General features: G+C 43.3%; 1 protein-coding gene across 1 annotated transcript in view; it reads left to right on the top strand.

Annotated features, from left to right (window-relative positions):
- Positions 1–10,461, top strand: part of ddx11 (DEAD/H (Asp-Glu-Ala-Asp/His) box helicase 11) — an 81,492-nt gene extending 71,031 nt beyond the window's left edge. The window contains exons 24-27 of the mRNA XM_072552453.1: positions 1,833–1,917; positions 4,298–4,373; positions 9,573–9,727; positions 10,165–10,461. Of these exons, the coding sequence (XP_072408554.1) occupies positions 1,833–1,917; positions 4,298–4,373; positions 9,573–9,727; positions 10,165–10,203 (355 nt within the window). The 3' untranslated portion in view covers positions 10,204–10,461. The remainder of the gene's footprint in view (positions 1–1,832; positions 1,918–4,297; positions 4,374–9,572; positions 9,728–10,164) is intronic.
- The last annotated feature ends 5,029 nt before the right edge of the window (positions 10,462–15,490 follow it).

Here is a 15,490-nt window from a genome sequence, read left to right as displayed (position 1 = left end):
GCACGAATCACAGAGAGTTAATGTGCAGGTACAGCAATTAATCAAGAAAGCTAACAGAATGTTATGGTTTATTATGTGGGGAATTGAATACAAGAGTAGGGAAGTTATGCTTCAGTTATACAGGCATTGGTGAGACTACACCTGGGTTGTGTATACTACTGACCACTACTTGTGAAGGATTTTAATGTTTTGGTAACAGTTCAGAGAAGGATTATTAGATTAATCCCTGGAATGAGCAGATTGCCTGATGACAAAGGCTAGTCAGGCTAGGTCTATATCCTCTAGTCTAGATCAGAGTGGTGCTGGAAAAGCACAGCAGGTCAGGCAGCATCCGAGGAGCAGGACAAGTGACATTTCGGGCAAAAGCCCTAAATCAGGAATAGAGGCAGGATGTCTGCAGAGTGAGAGATATATCCTCTAATGTTTAGAAAGGGACTTGACTGGATGAATGTGGGAAGAATGTTTCCTTTTGTGGGAGAATTAAGGACTAGGGATCATAGATTAAAAATAAGAGGTCACACATTTACAACAAGAATGAGGAAATTTTGTTTTTCTCACTGTGTTGTGAGCCTTTGGAATTCCCTTCCTCATAACATAATGAATGCAAAATCTTCAAATATTTTGAAGACAGAGGTAGATAGACTCTTGATGACCAAGAGGATGAAACATTATTGGGAATATGCAGGAATGTAGAGTTGAGGTTAAAATCGGATCAGCCATGATCTAATTGAATGGTGGAGCAGGCTGGAAGGGCCGAGCAGCCTGTTGTGTTCTTTGTTCTTATGTTCGTATAAACTTAATTTAGAGCTGCCCCATTCAAGGGTCGTTTCAAGAAACTCTTCTTCTCTGAAATTCTGTCTGACAACAAGGTGGGTCAAATGAAAATTGCAAACTATATTTATAGATCTTTGTTAGACAAGTGTATTATAGAAATGAAGCAAAGGCGAGGAGTTAGAGCTAGGATACAGATCAGTCATAGTCCACTTGAATGATGTCACAAACTGGAGGGACTGAAAAATCTTCTCCCATGTTCCCTACCTTAGTGCCCAGCTGTCTGCCTGGTGTCTCTGTGTCTCCTACTCTGCCCAGTAACGTTTTAATGATCTTTCTCACTGAGAAAATCTGCTTTAAATTGACTTTTGCTCCATTTAATAAACTTTCCTTTGTCCGACATGATATGATTTGAAGTAAAATTCAGGGTTCTGATACAATTAGCCATTTCCTCACCTCCTGTGTACCTTTAGTCCAGACTAACTGGCGCCTCTCAAATCCCCTTTATGCTTGGAAGAACTCGTGTTGTTTGTTTCCCAGTTTTTACGGCCTTGACATAATGTGGTGTGATCAGAGCTCAGTGGTGTGGAGAGCTGGCTAATTAATGCCTCATCAGGTTCAGGCATAACTCCAGATCTGTTATCAAGTGACTGGGCAATTTACTGCCAGAGTATCATTCTTTACATTTATTTTTAGAAATTACCATTACTATTTGTTCAGCTATATTACAACAATACTGTGTGTTTTAACAAATAGTTGGGGCAAGTATCTCACACACTGAAGGAGGTGTAGACGGGGGCAAGACTGGGGAAGTGTATAAAAACACTGGTGAACATTGCCAGTGTAATCAATTGAACATAGATGCCCTGAGGGAATGGGATTTGGTGCATAACTGATGCAAGATTCCACAATGCACTTTGGCATTAGTACCCTCTACAATTTTGGAAATCTTATTGTTTTAGCGTTCAAGGTTACTTACACAAATTGGAAATGGGAAATGGAAAATGCTTTGACCTTGATCCAATGTTCATCCGTCATGTCACTGGTGTGTTGTGTTACAGGTGTGTGGTGATGGTTGGAATGCCGTTTCCCAATATCAACTCACCAGAGCTCCAGGAGAAAATGGTTTATCTGGACAAGACCCTGGTATGTTGCGGCTAGGCCTGAATGTAAATTGCTTCATAATCCAGATATTGACAGTACTTGTCGAGACTGTGATGCTGGAAAAGCACAGCAGGTTAGGCCGCATTTGAGGAGATTGAGAATCAATGCCCAAAACGTCGATTCTCCTGCTCCTCAGATGCTGCCTGACCCGCTGTGCTTTTCCAGCATCACACTATCGACTCTGATCTCCAGCATTTGCGGTTCTCACTTTCTCCTAATTGACCGTATTTTTTTTATGCCAGATGCAGTGTGTAGATGTCAATGTCCTTTGTCTTTATGTGAGAGCCTATTCCTGATCCTGTCTTGCCCTGCATTTGTTACCTGAATGTAGATGGCTTGTGCAAGATTCAGAATAACACAAACAACACAGGCTGAATTCCTGTTCCCGCTGTGGTGGTCTGGGGACTTGTATCGTCACCTAGCCTCTGAGAGTGGAAGGCACTGACACAGCAGCATGGAGAGAAGCTATCACAAAAAATGCCCAGGATGAAGCATCAGCAGCCAATGAGACTTGCCTTCAGGCATAGCACATGTGACAATATCTTATTTTGGTACATTAATTAGTGCTTTCAGTTGAAAGCGAGGACCCTATTAAAAAGATAGTCTTTGACAGGGAAACTCAACACATGACAAAGTCTCTCCTCCCAACGTTTGTACATTCCCACAGTTTTTATTTTGAGTTATGTTTATTGTAACACTTTATACAAATATATATTCCACTTTCCACTCCCTCCAATCTCCCCACCCCTTTCACTTTTGCCAATCACAGGCAACAGAGAGAGGGTCACCATCAAACTCTTTTATCTCTTGTTCCTCTGGCTCCATGGTTACAGTGCCTCCATTATTGCCAGCTGTAGGTAGAGCACATTTAAGATAGTGTGAGTAGATGCAAAGTCCCTTTAGGATTCAGAGTCACTCCTGCGGTTTGTGCAAGTGATATGTGGGTGAGAATTGAATTTGAAACAAGCATGTGCAAAGTATCGCTGTGCCCTGCAATTTCTGTGATGCAATGTCCTTTTAACTAAAACCTTTGACTAAAGGTTGATTAAATCCCTTTGGAGGCAGCAGAGGAAAGATGACATTAGGCTGACCTTATGCAAAACGAATAAGCATGTTTATATGAAGGCTCAGTTTGTAAGCCCTGGCAGAATTAATCACTGTGCTCCACTAACTCTATCCCTGATGCCTGTTCTCGTGCTGCTTTAATCAGTGTGAGTGAGAATTGCAGGAAATGTACTTTCTGAAACAGGGCCTTCAGAAAATCTCCAGTAAATGTGGAATGACAATGGGAAATTTTAGCAGGTCAGGCAGCATTTTTGGAGCGATGCTTATTTTCAGCATTTTCTCCTTATTTCTCAGATTTCCAGCATGCGCAGTACTTTAACTTTGTGCTAAATGTGAGAGCGTTGACCATCCTCAGTGCAATACAAATATTTCTAATTTTTTTTCAGTGCAAGGCAGAGAATTAGTAGAATGGCCTCAAAAGTGAACTCTTTCTATTTCCTTTGCAATATGTTGGGAGAGTGGATTTTGTATTCCTGATCTGTTGCATTATTGCAGCAGCCCTTTAAAAGCTGCTGGATTTTCCAGTTCCATGAGAATTTTGTACAATGCTTCACCACGCAGGGAGTATCAAAATAAAAGGATTGTCTTGGCTCAATCAGTTCAGCTGGGTACGTCTGTCCCTGCTGCAGAGATAAGATCACAGATGCAACAAGTCCTCTCAGGTGAACAAAAGAGGTCCTAGGTTTTGAAATAGAGTGCGGGAGTGTTTTCCCCCCAGTTTCCCCCCATGGCTAGTCTTTATCCCTATATAAACATCATAAAGCATAATATCTACTTGTTACCTCAATTTTGTTTCCCAGACCTTGCTGTGCTCACATTGGCTACTGTGATTCCTGCATTGTTGTAAAAGGTTTTGTGACCCAATTGGCCATGAAAGGCACAATATAAATGCAAGTTAATTTACCAAATCGTAAATAATTCACCCATTTCTTTATGAAAACAGCATACTGCAGTTTTTCTCTCCCCAAAACCGTAACAACACAAACGTTTCTTCTTTGATTTAATTACACCATCCAACTTTTGTCTTGGATCATCTTTAGCAGCTAGTTGTTTTCCATCTATAACATGGGCACACTTCAGCTGGCGTTTGTAATGTGTTCCAGATTCAGTAAAACTGAATAATATGGGTGACTCCAGGAGTGGTGTTTGGGAAGAGTGAGCTAGACCAGGAGTGGTGTCTGGAGCAAACTGCCAGACTGTTTATAATATGATTTATGAACTGAGTAAATGGTTTGTAACCAGGGCTGTGAACATGTAAAGTATCTGTCTTGCTCACTGTTGTATTTTAATTCTCTAGCCAAAAACCGATGGGAAGACCCCGGGAAAACTTCTTGTGGAAAATCTCTGCATGAAAGCTGTTAACCAATCGATAGGTGGGTGTCTGTACAGCATCGACACAGGGTTAAGTACTGTAAAGTTCAGAAATTACTTGCACTAACATATTACTGAGAAGGTGATAGGCAAGAAACTTTGTAGTAATTTTTGGACTGAACAAGGAGTACAGTGAGATAACGGTGAGACTGAGGTGAATGTCGACCATCAGACCATAAGGCATAGGACAAGAAATTAGCCATTCAGCTCATTGGGTCTGCTCAGCCATTCAATCATGGCTGATGTATTTCTCAACCTTAATCTCCCACTTTCTCCCCGTAACTCATGATCTCCTTGATACTCAAGAACCTATCTATCTCTGTCTTAAATATAATCAGTGACCTGGCCTCCACAGCCTTCTGTGGCAATGAATTCCATAGATTAACCACTCTCTGACTGAAGTTACTCCTTATCTCTGTTCTGAAAGGTCTTATCTTCAGTGTAAGACTATGCCTTCAGGTCCTAGTCTCTCCTTACAATGGAAATATCTTCCCAACATTTACTCTGTCCAGGCCATTCAATATTCAATCAGATCCCCTCCCCATCCTTCTAAGCTCCATCAAGTATAGACCCAGAGTCCTCAAACATTCCTCATATGTTAGGCTTTTCATTCCTGGCACCATTCTTGTGAATCTCCTCTGAACATACTCCAGGGCCAGTACATCCTTTCTGAGGTTTGGAGTCCAAAACTGCGCACAATGCTCCATATATGGCCTGGCCAGAGCCTCAGAATTACATCCTTGCTTTTATATTCAAGTCTTCTCAAAATAAATGCCATCCTTGCATTTGACTTCCTATCTACTGCTTCAACCTGCAAGTTTACCTTGATAGAATCCTGGACGAGGACTCCCAAGTCTCTTTGCACTTCAGACTTCTGAATTTTCTCCCCATTTAGAAAATAATCCATGCCTCTATTTTTCCTACCAAAATGCATGGCCTCACATGTTCCCACATTGTGCTCCATCTGTCACTTCTTTGTCCACTCTCCTAACCTGTCTAAATCCTTCGGCATCCTCCCCACCTGCTTAATGTTGCCTGTCCCTCTATCTATATTTGTATCATCTGTAAACGTAGCCACAATGCCCTCAGTTCCTTCATCCAGATCGTTAATGTATAAAGTAAAAAACTGTGGTCCCAACACTGAGCCTTGTGGAACACCATTTGTCACTGGCTGCCATCCTGAGAAAGACCCTTTTATCCCCACTCTCTGCTTTCTGCCAGACAGCCAAACTTCTACCCATGCTAGCACCTTGCCTCTGACACCATGGACCCTTATCTTACTCAGTAGCTTCCTGTGTGGCACCTTGTCAAAGGCCTTCTTGAAGTCCAGGTAGATAACATCCAATGGCTCTCCTTGGTCTTACTTGCTCAAAGCATTCTAACAGATTTGTCAGGCATAACTTCCCCTTAATGAAATCATGCTGACTTTGCCCTATTTTACCATATTTTGTGGTATTTAGAAATCTGATCCTTCACAAAGGATTCCAGGATCTTGCCTATGACCAACGTTAGGTTCATTGGTCTGTAATTTTCCATCTTTTTCCATGCTCCCTTTTTAAACAGGTGTATTACGTTAACGATTTTCTAGTCCTCTGGGACCCTCCTGGATTCGAGTGATTCCTGAAAGATCACCACTAACGCCTCCACTATCTCTTAAGCTATCTTCCTGCACTCTGGGGTGTAGTCCATCTGGTCCAGGTGATTTATCCACCTTCAGACCATTCAGTTTTTCTAGCACCTTGTCCTTGCTGATGGCCACCATACTCAGCTCTGCCCCCTCTCTTGCTTGAATTTTTGGGATATTACTCATGTCTTCCACAATGAAGACTGACGCGAAGTAATTATTCAGTTCCTCAGCCCCTTCCTTGTTCCCCACTACTATCTCTCCAACATCATTTTCCAGCAGCCCATTGCCCACTTTTGCCTGTCTTTTGCCCTTTATATTTTGCAAGAAACTCGTCTTCCTTTATACTATTTTGAGAAGGTGACCAAGTAGGTGGATGAGGTTAAAGCGGTTGATGTGGTGTATATGGATTTCAGTAAAGTGTTTGATAAGATCCCCATGGTAGGCTGTTACAGAAAGTATGGAGGCATGAGATTGAGCAGTTTGGATCAGAAATTGGCCAGCTGAAAGAAGACAGACAGTGGTGGTTGATGGGAAATGTTCGTCCTGGAGTTCAGTTACTAGTGGTGTACCGCAAGGATGTGTTTTGGGACCTTTGCTGTTTGTCATTTTCATAAATGACCTGGATGAGGGCGTAGAAGGATGGGTGAGTAGATTTGCGGATGACACTAAAGTTGGTGGAGTTGTAGACAGTGCTGAAGGATGTTGCAGGTTACAGGGAGACATCGATAAGCTGCAGAGCTGGGCTGAGACGTGGCAAATGGAGTTTAATGCAGAAAAGTGAGAGGTAATTCACTTTGGAAGGATAACAGTCTTACAGTGTACTGGGTTTATGGTAAGATTCATGGTGGTGTGGATGAGCAGAGAAATCTGTGTCTGTGTGCATAGATCCCTGAAAATTACCACACAGGTTCATAGGGTTGTTAAGAAGGTGTATGGTGTGTTAGCTTTTATTGGTAGAGAGATTGAGGTTCGGAGCCATGAGGTCATGTTGCAGCTGTACAAAACTCTGGTGCAGCCGCACATGGAATATTGAGTACAGTTCTGGTCATCACATTATAGGAAGGATGTGGAAGGTTTGGAAAGGGTTCAGAGGAGATTTACTAGGATGTTGCCTGGTATGGAGGGAAGGTCTTATGAGGAAAGGCTGAGGGACTTAAGGCTGTTTTCGTTAGGGAGAAGAAGGTTGAGAGGTGACTTAATAGAGACATATAAGATAATCAGAGGGTTAGATAGGGTGGATAGTGAGAGCCTTTTTCCTCACATGGTGATGGCTAGCACGAGGGGACATAGCTTTAAATTGAGGGGTGATAGATATAAGATAGCTATCAGAGGTAGGTTCTTTACTCAGAGAATAGTAAGGGCGTGGAATGCCCTGCCTGTAACAGTAGTCGACTTGCGAACTTTAAGGTAATCTAAATGGTCATTGGATAAACATTTAAGTCGTCATTGGACAAGCATATGGACGTACATGGAATAGTGTAGGTTCGATAGGCTTCAGATTAGTATGACAGGTCGGCGCAACATCGAGGGCCGAAGGGCCTGTACTGCGCTGTAATGTTCTATGTTCTATATAGACAAGAATGGAATAGTGTAGGTTAGATGGGCTTCAGATTGGTTTTACAGGTCGGTGCAACATTGAGAGCCGAAGGGCCTGCATTGTGTTGTAATGTTCTATGTTCTACTGGCTAACTTGCCCTCATATTTAATGTTCTCCCTCCTTACTTTTTTTAATTGCCCTTTGTTGGTCTTTATAAGCTTCCCAATTCTCTTGTTTCCCCCTGCCCTTCGCCACATTATTATGCTTTCTCCTTTGCTTTTATGCTACTGCTGACTTCCCTAGTCAACCATGATTGCTTCATTGTCCCTGTACATGCTTCTTTTCCCTCGGGATGAATCTCTGCTGTGTCTCCTGAATTACTCCCAGAAGCTCCTGTCATTCCATTGTCTTTCTTGTTGGGCTCCTCACCCAGTCAATTCTACCCAGCTCCTCCCTCATGCCTCTGTAGTTACCTTTATTCAGCTGTAATACTATTATCTCTGATTCTATTTTCTCCCTTTCAAATTACAGCATAAATTTAATCATATTATCACTGCCTCCTAAGGGGTCCTTCACGTTAAGCTCCCTTATCAAGTCTGCCTCATTGGACAACACTAAATCCAGGTTTGCCAATCCAGGTGAATTGGCCATGCTAAATTGCCCAGAATGTTCAGGGATGTGTAGGTTAGGTGCATAAGCTAGGTGTAAATGTCAAGTGATAGGGTAGGAAAATGGGTCTGGTGGGTTACTCTTTGGAGGGTCAGTGTGGTCTTGTTGGGCCAAAAAGGCCTGTTTCTACACTGTAGGGAATCTATGATCCTGACATTAATTGCAACACCATTGCAGAATCCCTTCTTGTCCTCTCCAATTCCTCTGTAGCCATCATTTTCGTGAACCACACTGTTCTCCTCCAACACTGTCCATTCTCAGTGCAGCTTCTCAAGAGTGATTTGCCTTTGTTCTCTTTATACTTAATCTTATCCAGGAGATTACCAGCCTGGCCTCACATCCCTGTAGTATGCCCCAAAGATCTATGCTTGGTTTCCTCCTTTGCCTTATCTTCATCAGTAGTCATTGGGTGGGGAGCATGGACAGGTCAGTTTCCAAGTCTGCACTGACCATACTTGTGTAAAGCAGCCTTACTCCGCCATTCTAAACTTTTTTACTGCCTTGTAGAGTCAGAGATGTACAGCACAGAACAGACTGTTCGGTCCAACCTGTCCATGCCGACCAGATATCCCAACCTAATCACGTCCCATCTGCCAGCACCCAGCCCATATCCCTCCAAACCCTTCCTATTCGTATACCCATCCAGATGCCTTTTAAATGTTGTAATTGTACCAGCCTCCACCACTTCCTCTGGCAGCTCATTCCATACACGTACCACCCTCTGCTTGAAACAGTTGCCCCTTAGGTCTCTTTTATATCTTTCCCCTCTCCCTCTAAACCTATGCTCTCTCGTTCTGGACTCCCCCATCCCCAAAAGATTTTGTCTATTTATCCTATCCATGCCCCTCATTATTTTATAAACCTCTATAAGGTCACCCCTCAGCCTCTGACATTCCAGGGAAAACAGCCTCAGCCTGTTCAGCCTCTCCCTATAGCTCAAATCCTCCAACCCTGGCAACATCCTTGTAAATCTTTTCTGAACTCTTTCAAGTTTCACAACATCTTTCCGATAGGAAGGAGACCAGACGTGCTGTCTGTACTATCTGACTTTCACAGATCTAGGCCTAAAATTAGCCCCGTTTCCCTTCTGCTAAGCATTAAGAAAAGTGAATTTACTGACTTTTGGTTCTTACCGCTGGCACCAGTCAATATCACCGGCCTTTTAATATTAGCCAGGAACTAATTGAAATGGTTTACAGGCTTGAAAGGAGCAGTGCTCAGCTGTAGAGAGAAGGTGCCTTCTGCTGAATCACAGTTCCCTGAACCAATGGCTTGTGTAGCAAGTTGTGTAGCACAATTGTAAGGAACCTTGTAATAGTATCAGGGACAAGCTTCATTTCTGTTGTTTATGGACTGGGCTGTTTGTAGGTCGAGCCATTCGTCACCGTGAAGACTATGCTGCTATTGTCCTTTTGGATCATCGCTACACCCGGTCCAACATCTTCAGCAAGCTACCAACTTGGATCAGAGCACGCACTAAGACAGAAACTTCATTTGGACCTGCCCTTGGAGCCATCGGAAAGGTGCGATGTTACACTGAACTCCAGTCAGCCTGCAGTGGGACAGTGAAATTATCATTCCCCATGGATTGTGAAGAGAATGAGTGATGTAACATTAATCTCAAAAATCACAGCTCTGTAATAAAATCGTTTGGTTTGAAGAAGAGTGTTACACGAGACGTTTAACATGTCTCCACTTCTCAGGCGACTGTGGGTGTGGAGTTTGCACATTCTCCCCGTGTCTGCATGGGTTTCCTCCGGGTGCTCCGGTTTCCTCCCACAGTCCAAAGATGTGCAGAGGTGGTGAATTGGCCATGATAAATTGCCTGTAGTGTTAGGTGAAGGGGTAAATATAGTGGAATGGGTCTGGGTGGGTGCGCTTCAACGGGTTGATGTGGACTTGGGCCGAAGGACCTGTTTCCACACTAAGTAATCTAATCTTCTCATGTTTTGGGTTACAGTTCTTCAGAGACAAGAAGGCCCATGGAGATGCTAAGTAGCTACAAGAGACCATTGCTGGGCTGAGACATGGTTAACAGCAGTCATACTGGTGCCCTCCATCCGTTTCAAACCACTCCTTTGGTTATGGAGTTCTTGCCTAATTGTATAACAATGAAGTTGATTCAAATCCTTTTTTGCTGCTGCTAGTTCTCCTGTGATTGTTTTATATTTATCTGTTGAGTGATATTTACTAATTATGTTAGAGTGTTTGTGTTTTTCTGCTGAACCTCAATAATAAAGAACAGAGGTGGCCTTGTTTGTGTGGTACTGGTGTTCCTTCTCTCCTCTTCCTCACACTCCCCTTGCTCCCTGAATGTTTATACAGAAGAACCTCAATTATCTGAATTTCGGATTATCCGGACAACATCACTAGGTCCCGATGCTTGACTAAACTTGTTGTCTGGTATTTGATTATCCGAACATTCGATTATCCAAAGAAAATACCTGGCAATATGCCCAATGCTAAGTTGTGATAGCACATGTGAATAAAGACAGCAGAGTCCAGGGAGAACATCAGGGAGTTTAGGGGAGATATGCATAGAAAGTTCTTTATGCAGAGGGTGGTGGGTGCCTGAATGCATTACCAGCAGGCATGATACCATTATTTAAGATGTATCTAGACAGATTCGTGAATGGGCAGGGAGCAGAGGGATACAGATCCTAAGGAAATAGGCGACAGGTTTAGATAGAGGATCTGGATCAGCGCAGGCTTGGAGGGCCGAAGGGCCTGTTCCTGTGCTGTAATTTTCTTTGTTCTATCAAAGATATAAACTTCAAAGCAACACTCTGATAAGTCAACCTAAAACGGTGGGTCTCAGCGCCCAGAGAGATATTGAACATGGTTAAGGTAAAAAGCATTTGTAAAATGATTCAAAAAAGCCTCAATCAAGTAAGAGTATTATTTGAATTACAGCTGAACTTTTCTATTTCCAATTCTTCATAAGAGAAATGAAATGTTTGAACTCTGAAATAAAAACAGAAAATGTGGAATTTGTGAGCAGGTCTGGCAGCGTCTGTGTGGGAGGAGGGTTAATGTGTGACCTCTGTCTTCAGACAGACATGACAAGTATTTGAGAAAATCGGTGACCACAGCCAGAGTGCACCATTCTCTTGTCTTCCTTTACTATGAACATAACAAAACAATGATGTCACTTGCTTTCAAGCACAACAATGTCAAAGTTTATCCATGATCCTTTGAAATAGACAGTTCATGGCCACAGACAGGTACAAGGTCACAATGAAAGGTCATTGACCTGAAACATTAACCCTATTACAAACACAGAATGCTGGAGAAACTCAGTCTAACCTGAAACTCAGGTCTGGCAGCATCTGTGGAGAGAGAAACAAAGTTAACATTTCTACTCCAGTAACCCTTCTTCAGAAGATGCTTCAGGACCTGTGAGTTTCTCCAGTAAATTTTGCTTCGTTTCAGATTTGCAGTATTTTGCTTCTGAGTAGTTCCAGGATTTATTCTTCTTCAGGGCTCCCTTCAAAGAATGACTGTAGTGTCTGAGACTTATCATTGCTTACAATAGCTCCTTATCACTGACTTCTCAAACAGCTCATTATATTTGTGAGAAGATTTGTAGCTTGGGTACTCATTGTTATGGTTCTGTTCACCGAGCTGGGAATTTGTGTTGCAGACATCTAGGTGACATCCTCATTGCTTGGGAGCTTCCTGTGAAGCGCTTCTGTGATCTTTCCTCCGGCATTTGTAGTGGTTTGAATCTGCCGCTTCCGGTTGTCAGTTCTAGCTGTCCGCTGCAGTGGCCGGTATATTGGGTCCAGGTCGATGTGTTTGTTGATAGAATCTGTGGATGAGTGCCATGCCTCTAGGAATTCTCTGGCTGTTCTCTGTTTGGCTTGTCCTATAATGGTAGTGTTGTCCCAGTCGAATTCCTGTTGCTTGTCATCTGCGTGTGTGGCTACTAAGGATAGCTGGTCATGTTGTTCCGTGGCTAGTTGGTGTTCATGGATGTGGATCGTTAGCTGTCTTCCTGTTTGTCCTATGTAGTGTTTTGTGCATTCCTTGCATGGGACAACGGAATGAGGACATGCTGCAACCCAAAGGACTAGCCACACTACCATATATCAAGAGCATTTCCGAACTGATAGCCAGACTACCACGACCACGAGGACTCATAACAGCACACAAACCAACAGCCACTCTCAGACAACAACTCACCAGAACGAAGGACCCGATACCCAGCATGAGCAAAATCAATGTAGTGTACAAAATCCCATGCAAGGTCTGCACAAAACACTACATAGGACAAACAGGAAGACAGCTAACGATCCGCATCCATGAACACCAACTAGCCATGAAACAACACGACCAGCTATCCTTAGTAGCCACACACTCAGATGATAAGCAACATGAGTTTGACTGGGACAACACTACTATTATAGGACAAGCCAAACAGAGAACAGTCAGAGAATTCCTAGAGGCATGGCACTCATCCACAGATTCAATCAATAAGCACATCGACCTGGACCCAATATACCGACCACTGCAGCGGACAGCTGGAACTGACAACCGGAAGCGGCAGATTCAAACCACTACAAATGCCGGAGGAAAGATCACAGAAGCGCTTCACAGGAGGCTCCCAAGCACTGAGGATGTCACCTAGACAGGGGACGAAACGTCTGCAACACAAATTCCCAGCTTGGCAAACAGAACCACAACAGCTCATTATATTAACTGCTGGATAAACCAGTCTCTTCATTAGTGAGTGGCATGTTACAGCTGTCAATGGACACATCTATAAATGGTCCGTACAAAGATGCGATTACATTTAGAGGAGTTTCTGGTTGAATCATCACAGGCTAAAGTTTACTTGGTTATATATAGTAAGTACATGAGCTGGCTGCATCCATTTATTCGAATTGTGCAAAGTCATTCCCAGTACAAACACCAAGATGTTGCAGGACTTTAAAGCTGCACTTTCAAAGGTGATAGTCTTTAAGATGTCACAAACATGATAAGTTTTAATCTGTCACATGACTTTTGTGTTCAGCCCCTGAAACCCTGAGATGTTCAGGGTAGTGTCCTAGGCCCAACCATCTTCAGCTGCTTCAATAAGGCGACTGTCTGTGTGGAGTTTGCACGTTCTCCCCGTATCTGCGTGGGTTTCCTCTGGGTGCTCCGGTTTCCTCCCACAGTCCAAAGATGTGCAGGTCAGGTGAATTGGCCATGCTAAATTGCCCGTAGTGTTAGGTAAGGGATAAATGTAGGGGTCTGGGTGGGTTGCGCTTCGGCGGGTCAGAGTGGACTTGTTTGGCCGAAGGGCCTGTATTTGTGCATTTGTACACTGTAATGTAATCTAATAATGACCTTCCCACCATTACAAGGTCAGAATTGAGGATAATTACACAATATTCAGTATCATTTGTGACTCCTCAAACTGAAGCAGTCCATCTCCAAGTGGAATAAGATTTGTACAAAATTCAGGCTTGGGCTAACAAGTGGAAAGTGACATTTGGGCTACACAGGTGCCAGACAATGACCATCTGAAAGAAAATAAGAAACAAGAACATAATCAGGCCCCTTGGCTCATTGAACCTGCTCTGTTATTCAATCATGGCTGATATATTCCTCCACCCCATTCTCCTCTCTTCTTCCCTTACTCTGATCCCTTAACTAATCAAGAGCCTATCTATCTCTGTCTTCGATACATTCAATGACTTGGTCTTCATAGCCCTCTGTGGCAATGAGTACTGCAGATTAACCACCCTAGGGCTGAAGAAACTCCTTGTTTCCATTCTCAAGGCTCGTCCCTTCTCCCTGAGGCTGTGACCTCTGGTCCTAGTCTCTCTGACTAGTGGAAACATCTCCACATCCATTCTATCCAGGCATCTCAGTATTCTGTAAGTTTCAACCAGATCCCCCTTTATCCTTTTAAACTCCATTGAGTACAGGCCTAGAGTCCTGAACTGCTTCATATACGATTAGCTCTTTATCCCTAGGATTGTTCTTATAAATCTCCTCTGGAACCCTCCAAGATCAGCACATCCTTCCTTGGATTCAGGGCCCATAACTGCTCACAATATTCCAAATGTAGACCGACCAAAGCCTGATACAGCCTCAGCAGTACATCTCTAGTTTGTATTCTAACTGTCTTGCCATGAATGCCAACATTAAATTTGCCTTTTTAACTGCCAACTAAACCTGCAAGCTAACCTTAAAAGAATCCTGACCCAGGACTCCCATGCCCCTTTGTGCTTCAGATTACTGAAACCTTTCTCACCTTAGAGAATTGTCTCTGTACCGTTGTTTGTACCAAAGTGCCTTACCTCACACTTTCCCATATGTATTCCATCTCTTACTTCTTTACCCTCTCTCTCAACTTGACATTCCCCATTAACATTATTGAATCCCTCTCTAGCAACATCCAGTGCGGGTGTTACCATTGACCAGAAACTGAACTGGATGAGCTATACAGGCAGACCCCTGGTTACAAATTGTTTCTGTTTTGGTGTCCATTTGTAAGTCAGAACACATGCTGCACCATATAAAACAGCAGGTGCTAAATACAAAAAATGTTTACATGTCAGATGCCTCCTCACTCTCCACTGGAGTCATACCGGAGGATTGGAAGGAGGCAAATGTTGTTCCACTTTTCAAGAAGGGTAATAGGGAAATCCCTGGCAAATAGAGACCAGTCAGTCTTACATCTGTGGTCAGTAAAGTTGTGGAAAGAATTCTGAGGGATAGGATTTATGACTATTTGGCAAAGCATAGCGTGATTAAAGGCAGTCAGCATGGCTTTGTGAGGGGCAGGTCATGCCACATAAGTCTTACTGAGTTCTTTGAAGAAGTGTCAAGACAGGTCGATGATGGTAGAGCAGTGGATGTGGTGTATATGGAGTTCAAGGCATTTGATAAGGTTCCCCATGGTAGGCTCATTCATAAAGTCAGGAAGTATGGGATGCAGGGAGATTTGACTATCTGGATTCAGAATTGGCTGGCTGACAGAAGGCAGAGAGTTGTTGTAGATGGAAAGTATTCTGCCTGGAGGTCAGTGTTGAGTGGGGTCCCGCAGGGCTCTGTTAAGACCATAAGACATAGGAGTGGAAGTAAGGCCATTTGGCCTATCGAATGTTCTTGGGCCTCTGCTCTTTGTAGTTTTTATAAATGATTTGGATGAGGAGGTTGAGGGATGAGTTAGTAAATTTGCAGATGACACAAAGGTTGGAGGTGTCGTTGATAGTATCGAGGGCTATTGCAGGCTGCAGCGTGACATAGACAGGATGCAGAGCTGGGCTGAGAAATGGCAGATGGAGTTC

This window comes from Chiloscyllium punctatum, chromosome 32 (assembly GCF_047496795.1).
Source record: "Chiloscyllium punctatum isolate Juve2018m chromosome 32, sChiPun1.3, whole genome shotgun sequence".
Lineage (NCBI taxonomy): Eukaryota > Metazoa > Chordata > Chondrichthyes > Orectolobiformes > Hemiscylliidae > Chiloscyllium > Chiloscyllium punctatum.
Note: the sequence above shows the minus strand (reverse complement) of the source record. Positions and strands in the feature narration are given on the sequence as shown.